General features: G+C 38.2%; 3 protein-coding genes across 3 annotated transcripts; 1 reads left to right on the plus strand and 2 right to left on the minus strand.

Annotated features, from left to right (window-relative positions):
- The first annotated feature begins 379 nt into the window (after positions 1-379).
- On the plus strand, positions 380-4,488 carry chmp5b (charged multivesicular body protein 5b). The gene is made up of 8 exons (XM_008396671.2): positions 380-534; positions 1,147-1,251; positions 2,545-2,591; positions 2,833-2,926; positions 3,018-3,089; positions 3,250-3,358; positions 3,926-4,041; positions 4,141-4,488. The coding sequence occupies exons 1-8, from the start codon at positions 466-468 to the stop codon at positions 4,189-4,191; spliced, it is 663 nt and encodes a 220-aa protein (XP_008394893.1). The 5' UTR covers positions 380-465; the 3' UTR covers positions 4,192-4,488.
- A 43-nt stretch (positions 4,489-4,531) lies between these two features.
- fastkd3 (FAST kinase domains 3) lies at positions 4,532-9,369 on the minus strand. Its single transcript, XM_008396672.1, has 7 exons — positions 9,296-9,369; positions 6,832-8,317; positions 6,541-6,626; positions 5,453-5,627; positions 5,311-5,380; positions 4,863-4,977; positions 4,532-4,771 (listed from the first exon to the last, which is right to left on the minus strand). The coding sequence occupies exons 2-7, from the start codon at positions 8,285-8,287 to the stop codon at positions 4,673-4,675; spliced, it is 2,001 nt and encodes a 666-aa protein (XP_008394894.1). The 5' UTR covers positions 8,288-8,317; positions 9,296-9,369; the 3' UTR covers positions 4,532-4,672.
- Positions 9,370-10,167: 798 nt separating this feature from the next.
- Positions 10,168-15,461, minus strand: myl12.1 (myosin, light chain 12, genome duplicate 1). The gene is made up of 4 exons (XM_008396673.1): positions 15,354-15,461; positions 13,346-13,550; positions 12,330-12,491; positions 10,168-11,111 (listed from the first exon to the last, which is right to left on the minus strand). Exons 2-4 carry the CDS (start codon positions 13,527-13,529, stop codon positions 10,939-10,941), a joined length of 519 nt encoding a protein of 172 aa, XP_008394895.1. The 5' UTR covers positions 13,530-13,550; positions 15,354-15,461; the 3' UTR covers positions 10,168-10,938.
- Between the last annotated feature and the right edge of the window lie 2,838 nt (positions 15,462-18,299).

The following is an 18,299-nucleotide window of genomic DNA, read 5'->3' on the forward strand; positions in this document are numbered from 1 at the left end:
TATGTGCAACAGATTGAAATAGTCATGTCTAACATTTTTTTAAATTTTATTTTACATTGTTGTGTTATATCTTCCATTTAAATTAGTAAGTGAAAAACAAAATGTGGAAAAGCATAATAATAATAATAATAATAATAATAATAAGTATTATGCTATCATTTTTATTTGTCTTTGTCTTCCATTCCTTGAAATTTTACATGACACTTTTGATTATTGCCTTTTTATAAATTATCTTGAATTATCTTTAGCTATGTATATATCGGAATATAAATTGTTAAGCGCCTGCAAAATAAAAGAAAAACTGGATGGAAGAAACAATTCGAACTTTAAAGGGCCTGTGTTGAATATGTCATGATCATGTGATTCTTCTTACGTCATCCCAGACTCTTCCGGGTTATTTCTTCAGGTTAAACTGTGGACTGACTTCTGTGGTTTTGTGACACTTTTAGCTATCGTACCGCCGAGATGAACCGTATTTTTGGCCGAGGGAAAGCCAAAGGGCCCCCACCGAACCTAACGGACTGCATAGGAAGTGTAAGTAAAATTTTGTAGTTAAACTTTCTCAACGGGGAATTTTACTAAGTAACCAAAAACTAGCATGGATACCTGCTAACAGACTGTTAGCCAACTTTAGAAGCTTGTAACTACAATTAGTATATACACTATAGCTGTTTTTATTATGAGTTGGTATCCTTATACATTTTATATTATAGATTTGTTAAATATAAATGACTGAATGTTTAGCTAGCGGTGTTTTTTTCTCTCGATGTGTTACGTTGTAAACAAGACGTGAAAACAAAACTTTCTATTGTTTTCTATTCGGGTAGTGACTCGGCGTTATATAATGGCATGATTGGGCGGTATTGTTTTTCAGCTAAATTAGACAAAATGTATTTCTTTTTAAAAACCATGTCAAATAAACCAGTTAAACCGGTCGGTTGTGCATATATGTTGTTATTAGCTGAAAGGAGCGGAAGAAGAACATACTGTTACTTTAGCCGAATGTGGTAGGTTTTTATTTATTTATAACCCTTTATGTAGGTCAGAATGTTTTGCTTGGAGTTTGTTTTGTAAGATTGCCCTCGGTTACTCTAATATTCTACTCTGTTTTTTTTTTTTTTGTTTGTTTGTTTGTTTTTCATGTAGGTTGACTCCAGGGCGGAGTCCATTGACAAGAAAATCGCCAGACTAGACGCTGAACTTGTCAAGTACAAGGATCAGATGAAGAAGATGAGAGATGGGCCTTCAAAGGTGAGGTCATCTGTGTGAGGCTGCTGTAAAAGAATGAAGGGGATTTTTTTTTCTCTCTCTCACAACTGCATAAAAAGAACAAGTAGATCCACACAGATTACACCAGAGGTATGACTAATGCACTAATATGTAGGAGTGTCTATAGATGACTGCATGTTTAAAATAAGTCTGCGAGATGAAGGCATTTTTAAAAAATTTTGAATAAAGGTGCTTTTTTTATTCCTTATTTTTCCAGTAGTGCTCACAAACTTTTCTCAAGAGTTTAAGGACAAAGGACTCCATTTGAAAGCCCCGTTACATTATAACAGGATCGTGCATATATGCTGGGAATTTAACCTAAATTCTGTGAAAATGTACAGCAATCATTTTATACTGAGCCCATGAAAGGCTCTGATTCAAGAGAGAATGTTTATCTAAAAATGTGCGCATTGTTTCAGTGGTTAAAAAAGTATCAGTTAATTAACTTGTAATAGACTTTTAAGCTTAGTCTCTAGAGGAATAAAACCAAACTGCCAAAAGTGATAATGGTAAAGCATATTTATGCTATAAATCCTATGAGATTAAAAATTAGCACTTAAAATAAATGAAGGCTGAATATGAGCCATTGATATTGTTTATGTCATCATCATGCCTCTTGTTGACTTAGTAGAAATGTTTGCAAATTCAGCCAAGGGTCATAAGTCTCTTCCACAGTAAAATCACAAAGTTTTACACACAAGTAAATACCAGTGTTTGTCAAAAGTTCTCAAAGATAATCAGAAGTCAGTGTTGCAGAAAACAGAAAATGTGTGAAACATCTTTACGCTGCCTTTCACACTAAAACTATGATTTCTGTTGTCTTACTAGAAACAGGCAGATATGGACTTAAGTTTATTATAATGTGTTTTGCTATTTGTTACAATAATCATAAAAGTGACTATTAAAGTACATTTTAGCATGGAGAGGTTCCTCAAAGCCCCACAAACACAAATAATGCTCTTCAATTCTTGAATGTAGAGCAAAAGGAGAAACTTACTGATTATTTAAAAGGTTGTTCGGGACAGCAGTTTTATTCCTACACCCACAGAACCAACTGTGGGAGGAAAAAAGTAGAAAACCTGACTGTACTTATAGTTTTTGGGATATGTAAAGCACCACACTGTGATTTATTGTTGTTACTATATGTCAAAGTTCTCATTACCACTAAAGCATGTTACCAATAATGATAAACTGAGTGGTAATTGCCCAATCCTACTACTTACACCATAATATTCTGTCAACATAACTTCACGAGTTTTCTTTTCTGCTCTGTAGAACATGGTGAAGCAAAAGGCCATGAGAGTTCTGAAGCAGAAGAGAATGTAAGTCATTTTATCAATCTTATGTTTTTATAGTAATATATAAATTGCAGCGGCACTGTTGCCGTGCAGCAAAAAGGTCCTGGGTTATAACCCTGGCCTGCAGTCTTTCTGCATGTAGTTTGCATGTTCTCCATGTGCATGTGTGGGTTCTCTCCAGGTACAACTATGTACATATAAGTTACTCCTTTTAGGTTTTGAATGTTTTTACTTTTTAGTGTTAAGTTTTCTAATCTATTCGCAGGTATGAGGGGCAGAGAGATAATCTCATGCAGCAGTCGTTCAACATGGAACAAACAAACTACACGATCCAGAACCTGAAAGACACTAAAACCACAGTAAGACATGTGGCCTGTGCAATTTAGAAGGGAATTACTGGGAAAATATATTTGTTTTCTTGTTTTTTACTAACGCCACAATTCTCTTCAGGTTGATGCCATGAAAGTCGGTCTCAAAGACATGAAGAAAGCGTACAAGAACGTGAAAATCGATAAGATCGAGGTGTGTATGTTTGTTTGGTTAATGCAGTAATTACTGAAATCTAAAAAAAACCCTTAAATTACAGTAAATAACTTCAAATAAGCTTACGTTTGTGCCTTTATTCTAAATTAATAAAGTGAAATTTAGAGTTGTGTTTCTAATTGTGCCATTTAATATGAAGGATATCCAAGATCAGCTGGAGGACATGATGGAGGATGCAAATGAGATCCAGGAGGCGATGAGCAGGAGCTACGGCACTCCGGACATCGATGAGGACGATTTGGAAGCAGGTGAGGCGAAAAAATACTGTAAATTTTAATAACACACTTTCGGTAAAACTATGAAAACTGTTACTAATCTGGTTAGTGATCAAATTGTAAATATTTCACTGGTACAGAACACAATCCAGAGTTCCCTTGGTCAGGAGTTTGAAGTATTTTTTAGGTCAAGTATAAGCAAAGATTAGGAACTATTTGTACTTCAAAAACATATCCCTTTTTTTTGTTGTTGTTTTAACATTGTGTCCATATAATTGATCCAAAATTGTTCTCTTGTTCATCCATGATTTTAGTTTTTCATAAACTCTGTGTTGACATTTGTACCAAACTGAAGTTTGGATCCTGAGCCACACAAAATCATCCCAAGGGCAGCAAAAGGCCACCAGGCCTTTACTTTGTTTGTCTGACCGTCTATCCAGGCAGGGAAGGAAGAAAGGATGGATGAATCCTGGACCCGCATATGCACGTTGAGCTCTAACCAAAGGATTTGACATACAATAAACGCTCCCATGTGAGAGCCTTAGTGTAATAAATCCTATTTTGATGCAATTGACCATTTGATGTGTTTTGTGTCTTCAGAGCTGGACGCCCTGGGAGACGAGCTCCTGATGGACGACGACAACTCCTACCTGGACGAGGCTGCGACTGCTCCCTCCATCCCAGAGGGTATCCCTGGAGACAGATCCACCAACAGGGTACCAGATAGCTTCTGCATTTGCTTCTTAAGTTCGTGTGAAACATTGTTTACACGCTTTATTAAAAAGAGATATTTTTTGTTGTTGTTGTTGCTCCAGGATGGCGTTCTGGTGGACGAGTTCGGCCTTCCTCAGATTCCTGCTTCTTAAAGGAGTGATTTGATCAAACGATGTGCAAGTTTTACATGCATCATGTTATTCTTTCCCCCTTTTTTTTTCTGTATTTATCCAACTGACGCTCCAGGTCTTTGGAGACGGCGACGAAAACCAAAGCATCTTCTGACCGATGAACGATAGAATAGAAAGTTGCAATCAGGCTCCTTTAAAGTTTATGATCATGTTTCTTTAACTGGACTCACTTTAGTTTGTCTGAATGGTTGGAAAAGGGTTTCTCTTAACGTTGTACAGTTTCCGAAGTTACAAACGCAATAAATTATATTTTTCAAACGGAACAAAACTGTGTTGCTAAGGTCTTTAAAAAAAAAAAAAATCCATTGTACTAAAAAGGCCACTTTAATGACAGGTTAAATATGTCACGATTATTAACATATATTCAAGACATTGCTTTTTTTGGCCGGGATTGTAGTTGGCAAAAATAAATATGCATTTGTTTAAGCAAATGTTCTTCTCGTCACCAACTCAGTCTGAATGTGTGAGGGAAGATTTTCTGGTGAAGATACTCCACCACTTTGCTCATGTTGCGATATTTCTCAAACTCGTAAAAAGGAATCTGGAAAAATAAAGAAGTTTAAAAATATAAGATTAGCAAGCAGCAATCGACGCAGATGAAGTGACTAATCACTTCGTGGCGACGGTCTGACCTGCACAACTTCATAGCCCAGCAGCCGCAGATGTCTCTGCTTGATGACCTCTTTCCCAAGAAGCTGTCTTGCATTATTTGTGAACCTCTTCTGTCCGTCGATACAAAGAGCTATCCTGGAATAGATTGTTTCATCAATTATTTGTAGACTGTTTGATTATTGCAAATTTATCTGAAAGGTGTGACTTGCTCTTATAGAAAGGCGAGTTCTTTAGATATGCAAATCCAGTAGGTTTGCAGTAAGTAAGAAAAGTAAAAGGTGGTTTTAGAGGATGCTTATTTGAAGGGGAGGGGCATAAATGTATACCACACTTTTCAGATTCATTTTCAAAACTCTTTCTTGCACTTCTAAATTATGCACAACTCCTTGTTGGTCAATAAAATACACTTAAATGTGTGCTTGTAACATAACAAAATGTGGAAACATTTAAGGAGTTTAAAACATTTACCTCTTGTACACTTCATCAGTCTGGCTGGCAGGCAGAGCGTATCCCTCCTCGTCGAGCTTTATCTCCACGTCTACGACAAAAACAGGTTAGTCGACTGCAAGATGAGCCTTGAGAAACGCATGAACAAAAAAAAACGGGATACCCAGCGTGTAGCAGTACGGCGTGAGAACTTGCGATCCGAAGAACGATCGGTCTCCGAGTATATCCACCAGCCCCGATTTGACCGAGTTGTACAGCTGCTGATCAACCGGCGTCTCCAGGGAGCGACTGGACGTGAGGAAGGACTTTACGCGGTACTTTGGAAGGAGCTGAGGACCCTGATGTTGGGATTAAATAAGCAATTTTAAAAAATAATGAAAATATGACCACAAATAAATAGAATTAAGGAATTCAAGGCGTAGAGTGAGTCACTACAGAGTGCATTTTAGCTAAATGGATGGTTTAGGTTTTTAGAACAAAAGTATTTAGTTGAGTGAGATCACAACTGCACAGGACGCCAAGACGCAATATTTAGCATGTAGCTTTCCAACACAGATACAGATTTCAATAAATGTATAGATCTTAATGAGCAAGATCAGAAAGCTTAGCGAATGTGACAAAGGAAAAGACAATAGTGTGGAAAATGCAATTCCATTGTTGTACAGCAATGTGTATTATCAAATTCTTTACCCAATTAAAGTGATATAGTTGAATCATGGTTGTATAAGTTTCACCAAATAAACAGTTAAGGACGTATGCAAAATTCATGAAAGCAGACTTTTCCCATCAACTTTCTACGGGTTTTCTGCTCTTAACATTCACTTTAAAATCTAAAACACTAGTTTGCTATGCACTTCTGGCAGAAGTTACAGCAGAAAGGCATATTAAACCTGTATTACATAAACTTTTTTAGCAGCAGCAGGAATAATTGTTGCTTTTCCACTTTTTACAAAAGCAATCAGACCATCATACAGTTTTCTTAAGTTTTCTATTGAATCTTTACCAAAAACAAATAATTGATGCTGTATGTTGTTTCATTGTAAAATTATGTTTGATTATTAAAATCCCACAATGTCACATTACAGCCAATTACATGATAAATATGTTCACATCTGTGCTCCATTTATTTTATGAAGATAACAAAGACATGGACTGTAACACTGCTGCTAGTCTGCTGGGTGTGTATTCAGGTTTCTGTCACGGTTCGTTCTCGTTTGGCTCTCCAAGTATTTAACCGTCTGCAGTCTTTACCTCGTAAGTTGGACACTCCAGCTTCACGGTCATGTAGAGCTGAGTCAGCTGCGCCAGAACCGCACGTTCAATCCTCAGGTCCTGATCTGAGGCACAGAAACATGTTTGGTTTCATCAAGAATTCAGAGGAAAACAGCTTTCTAAGAAAAAAAAAAAAAAAATCATTAAAACGTGTATTTATTTCTGTAGTTCAATTTAGAAAATGAACCTCATAATGTACACTCAGTTCACATTGAATGAAATGTTTAAACCGTTTTTCGTTCAGAGATTCCCTGGCATTGCATGTTTCACCTTGTAGTTGCTGCAGGAAATAACTGCTGAAGACTTTAGAGAGAAAGTTGACGGGGAACCTCTCGACCAGGGTGCAGGCGTGCAGCAGGTTGAGCAGCATCCGAGGCTGGAACTGAGAAAAACGTGTGTGCAGGATGGTCTCCACCTTCTTGAACAGCTGGCCGACGTTGGGTGGAAGGTAGCCCAGCCTCCCAAAGGCCATGATCTGCCTGGCCACCTGGCTGGTGCTGTAGCTGTCCGCCCGGTACACGAAGCTCTCAGCGACGGCATTGAAGACCGTTGGGGAGAGGATGCTCCTACGGCTGAAAAACTCCGTCACCTTGGATACGGTCTCCGGATGCGAGGTGAAGGCCATTCTAGGGACGTGATTCTGCATCGCGTCCACAAAGTAGCGGTCGCTGTGGCCGAAGTGGATCAGAGCGGCCAAGACATGGCTGAGCTCTTCGTCGCTGAAGTGAGGAACGTGTCGCACGGCCTGCTTACACAGGCTGATCACCAGAGGCATGGCCTGCTTCTGGTTCAGAGCGACGAGCGAACTCAGCACTCCGCTGACCGCGGCCGGGTCCATCCTGGAGGTGACCGTCACGGCGTGGGTGTGCATGGCGTTCAACAAGTCGCCGTGCATCCCGTCTTCACCCACACACACTTCCAGAAGTCTGTAGACGGCTACGAGATCCGGGAGGCTCCACTCGTCAGGCTCCTGCTTCTGGATCTGTCGCATCACCTGCTCCAGCATGGCGGACCCCGGACCCTCCATGGCCAGCATGGCCTGGCCCAGCATGCACAGCTCTCCCACCGCCATTTGCTCCCCATCGAGCCGGTTCTGGCTCTCCGTCACCAGGCGCACCATCAGCGTGCTCCAGGGATCCAGAAACAGGCGGGTGCAGGCGAGCAGCGCCGACACCAGCCCTGCTTCCGTCAGCCGTTCCGAGTCCTGCTCCAGCTGGAAGCAGAGGGCCCGGATGGCGTCCTTCTCCAGCACCGACGGGTCTCTCAGCGCGGCGCCGTCCTGCTCCAGGTCGGCCACGCGGTGGAGACAGGCGGCTGCCATGGTGTCAGACAGGACCTCCACCGAGCACAGCAGGCTGAAGACCTGCCGGGAGGTGGAGCAGCACGCCAGCTTCTGCTGGAAGCTCTTCTCTTCATCAGACGAGGGCCGGTGCAGCTGGGACAGACGGAACCGGAGCTCAGAGTCTCTGTGGATTCCCACAGAGCTGCTGGCGAAAAACGACGGCTCCCTGACTGCGGTGGTCACATTCCTCGAGCTGAAGTCCGTCCGGAGTTTCCTGCAGCCATGAGTCTGGATGCAGCGGGCGGCTGACGTACAGAGACAGGCAGCGCAGGAGGAACGGCCCAAACCACTGCTGTAAAGGAGCCTGACCGATATGAGTCCAGCAAAGCAACGATGGATGCCGAACTGCAGGAGTCGAAGGTTCTGAGTAAGTTTCAGGGCCATGAGTCTGCTCCTGAACCTCCCCGATGTCAGCTGGAACAAGAAAAAGGACAATATTTACATAACAGGTAGCGCTGGGAAATATGGCTTAAAATTAAAATCTCAGATTTATTTTTTTTCCCCCACCAGATCCGATTTCTGATTTTACAACGGTTTTTATTATCACTTTCTTTTCTAAAAATAAATTACAAATCAAATCAAAAAGTGACTTTTATTTCAGTCATTCCTTCTGTGAGTCACATGACGGATTATTAGGGTCAAGTTATGATCATTTTTGTTTAAATGCAAGAATGTAATCATAGTATTAACAGGATGAAAACGCACTTTACCAGAAAAAACATCCTAAAATTACAAGAAAAATCTTTTTAATGAGAACGAAGCTTCGACAGGGTTATCAAGACCTGGTGTGACCAGCTCAGTCTGAGTGGCTTTTCCAAAAATGTAATCTTCAAATACCAAAAATGGGATTACTCAAACAATTCGGTTTATCAGTGCCCTACAGATAGGTGAAAAACTCAAATGTAACAGAAATAAACGCAGAACCTGTCCAAGCCATGAGCAAACTCAGCAGCTATAGACCTCCAAAAATACTAAAACTATCACAAAAGTTAAACTTCTGTCATATAGAAGGCTGATATTTATGTGCTGTAGTAAACTACAATAGTTTTATAGTTGCATACAAATTTAAACATGACTGATGTAGAGACGATATTGGCTCAGTAAGTGAAGGATATAGGTAATTATTTTAGGGTCACTTTCAGCCTTGGACAAAAATAATCTGAAGAAAACAGCTAGGATTCCTTTAATTCTCAACTCTTCCTCTGCACCTCTTAACTAACCAACCTTGAGGGCTGCTGCTAGCTATATTAGCTAGGTTTAGCGTGTAAGTTTACATCTTGTATTAACAGTAACCGGAATGCTATTGTTGCTACAAGAAGTTGTAAGATATAAAGTTTTATTCCCAGCAAGAAAAGTACAAGAAATTGTAATAGGGAGCAAATAAATTCATACCTGAACCTCCCGAGAGCCGCTGAGGGTCAAACCGGTGCTGACTGCAGTGACGCTTAAAAACGTTTTCCGGATGTTATATTTACGTTCCCTCAGAAATAATAGTACTTTCGAAAATTAGATGAAGTTTGTGAACTTCAGGTTAAATGAAACGTAGAATAAATCCCACAGCATTGCTACATATTGCACTTTGTAAAGTGACGAAATAATCAGGCTGTCATTTAAAAAACTGTTGACATTGTACCTTACAATTTGACGCTCGTCATGTGCACTTGTGGGATTTCTATCTTTTGAAGGGAGTTCATGAAGGTATCACAATAACTTTTTCAGACGCTAGATGGCGATAAATATCCATCCAAACGTCACATAAAAACATAAATACGCCAAACTTGCAGTTCGAGCATAAACGGATTATAATTTATTTTTGTCACTCATTAATTTGTTATGACTCAATAGGTCAATATTTTTGGACAAATTGGGATAATTTTGAATTCTCTATTAACGGTAGTATCATTTTTGAGCAGAGCAAACGTTAATTTGTTACAATATCCATGCTTTTCTCTTAAAGCATGTCTTTATTTCCTATTCATTTTTAAATAAGAATGTCACACAAGACCTGCGTGAGCAGAATTTTCAAGCTTATTACTTTAACGTGGGAGGAAAAATGCAAAAGCAAGTCAAACTTCAGCAATGGGAGCATTACGAAGCAAAACCCACGCAATGCCTTGTTTGCTATCGAATTACTTTAAATATTCTGAAGACAAATAAAGAACATTTAATTTGTTTGAACTCACCATGTTTGTTAAAAATAGCCAACAGAAAAATCTGAAGTGATCCATATAAACCTGAGAGAAAGGCACAGGACTTTAGGGGAATAACCATCAGTGACTTTTTTTATTGAATTATATGAATTGAGCTCTGACTCAGCAAAAAGACAAAACTCAATGAGGTCATACACTGGGCAGTCTTCATTTACAGCTCAATGTCCTTGTCTGTTAGATTAAACGTTTTATTACTCAAGACTTGAGATTAACAAGCAAAACCAGACAGTTCATATTTGCATCAGCACACACTTCCCTTTATGTAAGTTTAAAGAAACAGCACACTCGGCACACTCTGGCACAACAGCACACTCTAGAACCACCACCATTTCCAGTCGGATCTTAAAGAATCCAGCTTGTGCAAGTCAGAACACGCTGAATGATTTTAGTGAAATAAGAGAGCAAACTTGTCAAGACAAAGTTGGTCGACAAGAATGCACCAACTTATATGGGGGGAAAAGGGCAGAATAATGCACTTCGTTACACATGTAATTTATGGAAGGGAAACAGTCAGAAAAATATAATTTGATAGAGGGCTTTATTTTAAAAAGTTTACATTATAAATGTAAAAATTCAGCTAAACGTGATCACATGAACTGCAAAGTCATAAATCCCTTAGAGCTACTAATGTTCTGCCACGTCTTAACACGAGATTTTACAAACTCATTTGGCAAAACTGCAAGTTCACAGCAAACAAGAGTGGATAGTTATTGCTTTGGTTTGTATTAACGGGGCCTTTACTGTAAAGTCGAGACATGCAGCATGATCTAGCTGACGGCAGAGAGGCGGAGGCAGGTCAGAGGAAACAATCTGGTGCGAGGTGCTTTAATCGTCCTTATCCTTGGCACCGTGCTTTAGGATGCGAGTGAACTCCACATAGTTGAAGTTACTCTTCTTGTCGATGGGAGCCTCCCTGAAGAGCTCGTCCACCTCCTCATCTGTAAACCGGTCGCCCATTGTTGTGAGTAGCTCCCTGAGGTAATCCTCTGGAATAAAACCTAATGCAAACAGGATTATTACAACATTGTGATGGAATGCTTATGATGTGACAGAAAGCTCACAAAGCGGGGTAAAACAATTAGAGAAGGCAACACCATCTCCTGGAAATGTTTGGTTTCATTTCAAAGTATTTCGCATCAGGCTGATGAAGTGAAATCCACCGTGTGGCACATGCATGGCATTTTATAGTTTCAAATTCAGAACTATGAGATTCAGTAACTTTACACACTCCCTGAAAATGACTGCTTTGAAAGGCTGAAATATTTCAGGTGAGATGTGTTGTACTCTGCATTCCAATCATATATTCAATTAAGAAGGATTTTCTTTGTCCTTTATGGCTATGAGTTTGTTCTCTTGACCAAGATCAAAAAGCTCAACAAGTGGTGAGGAAATGACCATGATCAGAGAGAAAGAAAAACTAGAGAGAAACTGAAATTATGATAAAGTTGTGTTTTCATAAATGCCTTCAGTCTTAAATAAAATTCATTTCTCAATATAATAGCGTATGATTTATGAAGTACCACGTGCAAAAAAACGTTTTTTTAAAACAGTTCATGTATGAAACAATTCTCAAGTTTGCTTCTTATTCTATCATTTAACACAAGGTATTTTTGTCATTATTTAGTACTTTGTCCTCTAGTTTTACCATTTAAAATATCTATGCGCAACACAGCAGGGAGATATGAGGGTCAAATAATACTCCAAGTATTTTCTGTTAAAACAGCCAATAGTGTTTAGTATTCAGCCTTCAAGGTGCAAAGCGAAGTCGACGGATCATTTCTAATCTTCTGTTCAGAAGCATCAAAATTTCAGCACAAGGCTTCCCAATGACAATGACTCCTCTCATTTACTGCTGCACCAGTTTATTGGCCATCTGCACCAGAACCGTTAAAAACCACAGCTCCATATTAAAGCTCTGGTCTAAGAGGCTCTGGGGGACATAAAAACCGGCAGACTAACTTTCCAGATTTTTTAACAGATCTTAATTCATGTGGGGTTTTTGTCAGTAACTCCAAATCTAGAACGATCAATAGGTAGGGCTTAAAGTTCAGTATTGATGTGGCAAATCAAATAAATCAATTTAAAAAGAAATTCTGTAAAATTGAATGTGTGAATATTTGCCCATTTCCAAATTTATTTTAGACTTTTCAACAATGTGAATGAACTCTGCACTTTGAGACCAATACTGGTAACATATTGAATGAGCTCAGGTTTACCTGTTCCCTCCTCATCGAAGCAAGCAAATGCATTTCTGATCACGTCCTCAGGGTCTGTGCCGTTGAGCTTCTCTCCAAACATGGTGAGGAACATGGTGAAGTTGATTGGTCCAGGTGCTTCGTTCATCATGGCCTCCAGATAGTCGTCATTTGGGTTTTTCCCTTTAAAAAGACAAAAGGCTCTTAAAATTAAAATGTCAGCAATTTAAAGAGTAGAAGGTGAAATATTATGGTTCCTCTTTGCCAGATAGTTTTTTTTTTCTCCGTTTGACTGAAGCTCATGTTTGTTAGCTAAACAGTAGACCAATTAATTTGCATTCAACTTTTCCAGTTTCTGTATATTCACCAGTAAAGAAAATAAACAAGCTGGTCAAAGCTTGAATGAGAACCTCATTTTAAACGAACCAGTTATCTGCTGCTTTGTTTTATCGGTTTTATGAGTGGGAACGTTTCTGATTGACAGGAACAAATAGGCTGGCACTTTTCAAACACAAGGACTTTAAAAACATTCATAATCAAGACACAATAACAATGAAATGGCCTAAACGTGAGCGGAAATAAAATGGACGTATGTAGTTGACTTAGGCAGCTTTAAGACCTTGGGAATATGTTAATTCAATTTTAAACTTTATTAAAAAAAATCTAAAGCAACAAAAAAAAAAAGAAGAGAAAAACAAATACTGATGACTCTATTAAGTAAATGTTCAATTAGGAATAAGTAATAGTCATTACTAAAAGCTAAAACAAAAATATCTAAAGTTTGCTTTGAAAAATGAACTGCAAGAGCCACTGTGGCCCGAAACCAGAGCTCATTTCTCACCTGGTCAGTTTGTCTCTTATAACTGAGGTGTGGCCACTCACAGCCCTACACACACTACAGTTCATTTATTTACAAGCAGGCATGAGAATATAATACTAATGCTTGCAATAAGAGCCAAAACTATTTTAACTAATGCAGCATTATTTGCAAAAACTGAGTGTCATAAAAAAGCTGCCGATTACAACATTTTACTCACCCAGTGAGGCGAGCATGTCGTGAAGATCCTCTTTGTCGACAAAGCCATCCCGGTTCTGGTCGATCATGTTGAAGGCCTCCTTGAACTCCTGAATCTGGGACTGGTCAAACATGGCGAAGACATTGGAGGTGGCGCGCTGAGGGCGCTTCTTGGTGGTCTTTCCCTTTGCCCTTTTGCTCGACATTGTGGCTGGTTTAGTATATTTCTGGAAAAGTAGAAACACAATATTGCTACAGCTCAGTGGGATGACAAAGGAGCTTAGGGTAAATAAAAAGATAAAGAACAGATAAGTCAGTTACATTCCAAAAATCAGTCACCCCTTGAACTGAAATAGTGAAAACAAACCTACTTTTTTCTATATTATTAAATACACCAAAAATAAAAAATAAGAACTGCCCTACTAACACAAAAATTGTGGTTTCATAAGCAAAAACACAACTTTAAGGTTACTAGGACTAGTCCACATGAGTATATCTGAAATTACCTTTGTATTTTTTCCTTTCAAAAAGCTTCTTTTAAGAATGAAATCATTTTCAAGAGTCTTTATCCATACAAAGAAAATAAACCGCGAGTTATGAAAGACATGCACGTGGTGCAACGCTGTCATCAAAATTCCCCAAAACAAAGAGGAGGGCGTGGATCATTAAAGCTCGATGCTTTACGTCTGACTTGCCTGGGGCTGAAGTATTAGCATGGAGATGGATGTATGAGAATCAGTTACAACTAGTTGCATATTAGCAACTCACTCTGAATTCTAATAAATGAAAATAAAAAAAAATAGGTCTATTTCTTTAAACAATTGTTTTTTTATAAATATTTGTGTAGCTAAAAATTGTTTATAGACTTAGGATAAGCACCAGTAAGATGCTCCAGATGTATAAACCCCATTAAGAAATGTTAAATATCCACATCTGCATGTGATTTTACATACTGGGCAAACTCAAATGATTCAGACAACTTGCAGAAAAAGATTATCATTAAAAGGTGCAACAGATCATGCTGCTACTCAAAATAAAACTTTGTGATGCCATATCTATCTCAGTGGCTGTGTAATTTAATTCCAGAGCAGTAAATCCCTGGTGTTGTGTCCCTGGCTGAGCTAAAAATGGAAATGTTGCTCAGCTTTCTAGGTTGGTTAGCTTGCTGCCTTCACTGGGAAAGTTACTGATGTGAGGACGGATGCCCTTATCAGGAAATGTCTGGAATGCAGACATCCACAGCTTTGTCTTGACATGAAACTCTGAAAGGGAAACTCTCATGTCATTGACATCAAGTTTTAAATGACGTCTTTTTTGCAGTGTTTTGCAGTAGTTTTGTCTGTAAAGGATGCTTAAACTGTATTTACAGCATGGGCAATTAATAACTGGTCACAAACAGGTAGAAACAACAACCAAATTAATTCAGATAAGATCAATTTAAACAAATTTCAATGAGTGCTCTAAACATATTTTTTAATAGCGCCTCATCTTGGTTAATAAAAAAACTACTGATTTCACAAATACCACAATAACTATGGACACATTTATTATCTAGCTTTATTTTGTATCTTTGGACAAACGTGCAACTGTCACAAATGTGACTTTTATATAATTTCTTATTAATAAACAGCAGTAAGCATCAACTAGCAGATCGTCAAACCTGTTACCTTTTCCACTCTCCAAAAGTGCTTTGCGGCCTAGTTTATACAATAAAGTAAGCACAATAAACGCGAGCAGAAGATTAATACAGCAATATTCTTTAACAGTTTAAGCAAACAACTACCTTTTCAAACGGAACCCGGTGGCTAAATAATCAAATTAAAAACGTTATGCCGTAACGTTAGCTGCCGTGAGGTTAGCTGTGGCGCTAACTGTTATTATTGGTCTTAGCAGAGCACGACAAACCGTAAATTTTGCCGTTATTTTCTAGTCAAGTTTAAAAGGATACAACTTCAATACAACATAAATATAAAAAGGAGATTTCTGTGTTGCTAAATTATGTTCAGACCTCAATTTAAACGCTTTCTTACCTTGTTACGGGGAAATAATTTTCAAGCTAATCAGTTGCTGCTTCGTTTCTCAACCACCGCCCTTTACTTCCTGATGCTGTGGGTTCAGAGCTGAACATCGGAACAAACCAAGTACATAAACATGGGGGTGACCGCCGTTTATAATACAATTTCTTCTCTTTATACAACAAATGTAGATACCTTTCACTTATAAAGAGTTTTGAAATTAAACTTTTTATCAGCGTATTTATAAAAGTTCACGTGAATAGTCGAGCTTATATGGAAAATAATATAGGAATTTCTCAACCTTCCCCCGGTTGAAAAAGTGTAACTCCCCACAAACGCTTCCTCGACATTCTTGGATATGCCCTTTTAAGGAAAGGAAGCAGACGTCCTCCTTAGTCTTTCGCAAGTCCTAAATCGAGATAAAAATTTTAAATAGTCCTGTGCGAATCAAATATAAGTGCGTATACAATAAATTGGAATATTATCAAAAAGTTAATTTATTTCAGTGATCCAAATGAAAATCTAAAATTCACATAATGGATTCATTACATGAACAAATACATTTTATGAGTTTATTCTACTTTTTTTAGTGATAGTTATTGAAAACTCAACTTTTAGTTCACCTGAAAATTTGAATATTACATTAGATCAAATATTAAATAATTTTGAACAGAAATCCGAACAGAATGTTATGGACATGTGTCCAGGAAACATTGACATCATCATCCAATGAGGGTAAACATCAAAAAGGTAAGGACATTTTTTTGTCCCATATGTTGCTTTTCTTTCCCCCAAATAAGACATGAAGATACTTGAATAATATGAGAAATAAAAACAATGCTTGTTCATTTGCTTAATTGAGAACAATAACTGAAAAAAATGATGTCATGATGGACATTTATAGCTACTGCCTGTCCAGCCATGAGTAAGACAACTGTTGTTTCAGCAGTCAATGTTTTCAAAAGAGGCTTAGAGTTTCCAGGCTTTAAAATTGACATGTGGTTGACTCAATGTTTAAAATAAGCCACATCTGTCTTTTATGTCTAACTCATCTCTAATCTAATAACAACAAAGTTGGACATGTACTGTGATATGTGACATGTGCTGATTTTATTTTTGATATAAGTAGTCTCGATCAAGTGCTTTTGAGTTTGTATCTTATCTGTCTTCGTTTGGTCATTGCAATTGGTTGCTTAACTAGTTTCAGCTGGAGTTTTTTATTATTAATATTATTTTAAAAGGGGAATTGTTCCTCTCCAATTTGTCCCAGTAGATCAGTACAACAATAGAGCAAATGAAAATTAGGACGTATGATGTCTGCTTTTTTTTTTTTTTTTTCAAAATGTATTTGGAGGATTGTTGCCTCAAGCTTGGTACCTTGGTACCAAGTTAAAGAGATGTGTGACTTTGCTTCCTCATAAAAAATACATAAAGACACACATAGAAAGCATACTGTAGTAAAAATCAATAAACTTTAATCTGTAAAAAGTGTTTTATTGAGCTTTGTGGTGCAAAAAATACAATATTTGTGCTGCATGTTAGTAGCACTATTGCTTTGCAGCAAGGACATGGATTCGAATGACTGCATTGAGTTTGCATGTTCTCACAATGCTTGGGTGGGTCATCCTAAGGCTCTCCGACTTCCTCTCACTGCCCAAAACACACATCTGTTTATGCTGTCACTGTGTTGCCCTGTGATGAAGTTGGTGACCTGTGCAGGGAGAACTCCACCTCTTGCCCTATAACCACTGGAAATGAACACCAGCAGTTATAGGATAAATGGGTAAACACAGTGGATGTTTGGACATTATAGCTCAGCACTGTGTATTTGTCTGATACTGTGCTGGTGACAAAGTATCAGACAAGCATCCTTGTCTAATACTGGGATTGCCCAATCTGTATATTTCACTGCTTCACTACTGACTATTCCACATACCAGCTAATGCAGCACATTTTCTGCACAAATACGTACATACTTTATGTTCTGCTTAGTCTATGTTTCTGTACAATTCATATTTCTATTTGTTAATTAGATCTTGTGTGCCTTATTACACCTTATTATTAATGTATTTTATACGGCATGTAGTATTGGCAGCAAAGTTAGAACTTCATTATAAATTGAAACATGTTTCCTTACTGTGTGCAAGACAATAAAGCTTTGAATTTTGATCGTTGTCATTCTTGTCTCAAATGTAACCATTAGAGGGCGCTGTTGTAGCAGGAAAACTCACTGTCCTTGGTGATATGAAATAATTATTCTGCCTATTTTTCACTGACAGTTGCATATATTGTTGTGTCTACAGCAACACTGCTGATTTAATCCAAAACAGATAATTAATTTGTTACTGACCCATAAATAAATCAAATGTTTAGACCTATTGCAATTTTGTGATTGCAAAAGTGTAAAAAAAATCCTTTTGTCGAAATACATTTTAATGTACTTTATTACTATTGTGTGTTACAAACCAACATAAAAAGGCGTTGAAGGAACATAGTAAATGTTTTCTAAATAAGCATTCAAAAACTGGGCAGCACATTGTATTCAGTTTATTTACCTGGTGCAACTTCCCTTTTCTTGCAATAAAAGAAGAACAAGAAGCTGCCACCACCATGTGTCACCATGGGAATGGTGCGTTAAAGGTGATGTGCAGTGCTGGCCAGCTTCCTCCACATGCCTGCTGGTGACAAACTATTAGCAGTATTTTTGATGGTTTTTCTGACTCTGCCACAAAAGTTAGATTTGTAGAGTGCACAACTAATTATATCAAATCAAAACAAACAAAACAAGTACTTTCAATGTTGATGAAAAATGTTCCAGCTATGTTGTCCTCTTTGTGTCTAGTGTGACCTCCCACATTTAATGGCTGGTCGATCTCTTTTAATGGGCTCACATTTCACATGACTGCCACAACATTTTAGCTATGCTGTCATGCTGACCCTTGTATTATGTGGGAATGTGAT

This window comes from Poecilia reticulata, linkage group LG20 (genome assembly GCF_000633615.1).
Source record: "Poecilia reticulata strain Guanapo linkage group LG20, Guppy_female_1.0+MT, whole genome shotgun sequence".
Classification (NCBI taxonomy): Eukaryota; Metazoa; Chordata; class Actinopteri; order Cyprinodontiformes; family Poeciliidae; genus Poecilia; species Poecilia reticulata.

Bases quoted from the DNA above. Each gene is read 5' to 3' on its own strand.
- chmp5b (XM_008396671.2), top strand. From the start codon at position 466: ATGAACCGTATTTTTGGCCGAGGGAAAGCCAAAGGGCCCCCACCGAAC. The intron at 3,090-3,249 runs GTGTGTATGTTT...TTTAATATGAAG, and splicing joins TGAAAATCGATAAGATCGAG to GATATCCAAGATCAGCTGGA. The intron at 3,359-3,925 runs GTGAGGCGAAAA...TTGTGTCTTCAG, and splicing joins TGAGGACGATTTGGAAGCAG to AGCTGGACGCCCTGGGAGAC.
- fastkd3 (XM_008396672.1), bottom strand. From the start codon at position 8,287: ATGGCCCTGAAACTTACTCAGAACCTTCGACTCCTGCAGTTCGGCATC. The intron at 6,627-6,831 runs GTGAAACATGCA...TCTGTGCCTCAG, and splicing joins TTTCCTGCAGCAACTACAAG to ATCAGGACCTGAGGATTGAA. The intron at 4,772-4,862 runs GTCAGACCGTCG...TTATTTTTCCAG, and splicing joins TGGGCTATGAAGTTGTGCAG to ATTCCTTTTTACGAGTTTGA.
- myl12.1 (XM_008396673.1), bottom strand. From the start codon at position 13,529: ATGTCGAGCAAAAGGGCAAAGGGAAAGACCACCAAGAAGCGCCCTCAG. The intron at 12,492-13,345 runs GTGAGTAAAATG...GTCTTTTTAAAG, and splicing joins CGACATGCTCGCCTCACTGG to GGAAAAACCCAAATGACGAC. The intron at 11,112-12,329 runs GTAAACCTGAGC...TGTTTGCATTAG, and splicing joins CTTCGATGAGGAGGGAACAG to GTTTTATTCCAGAGGATTAC.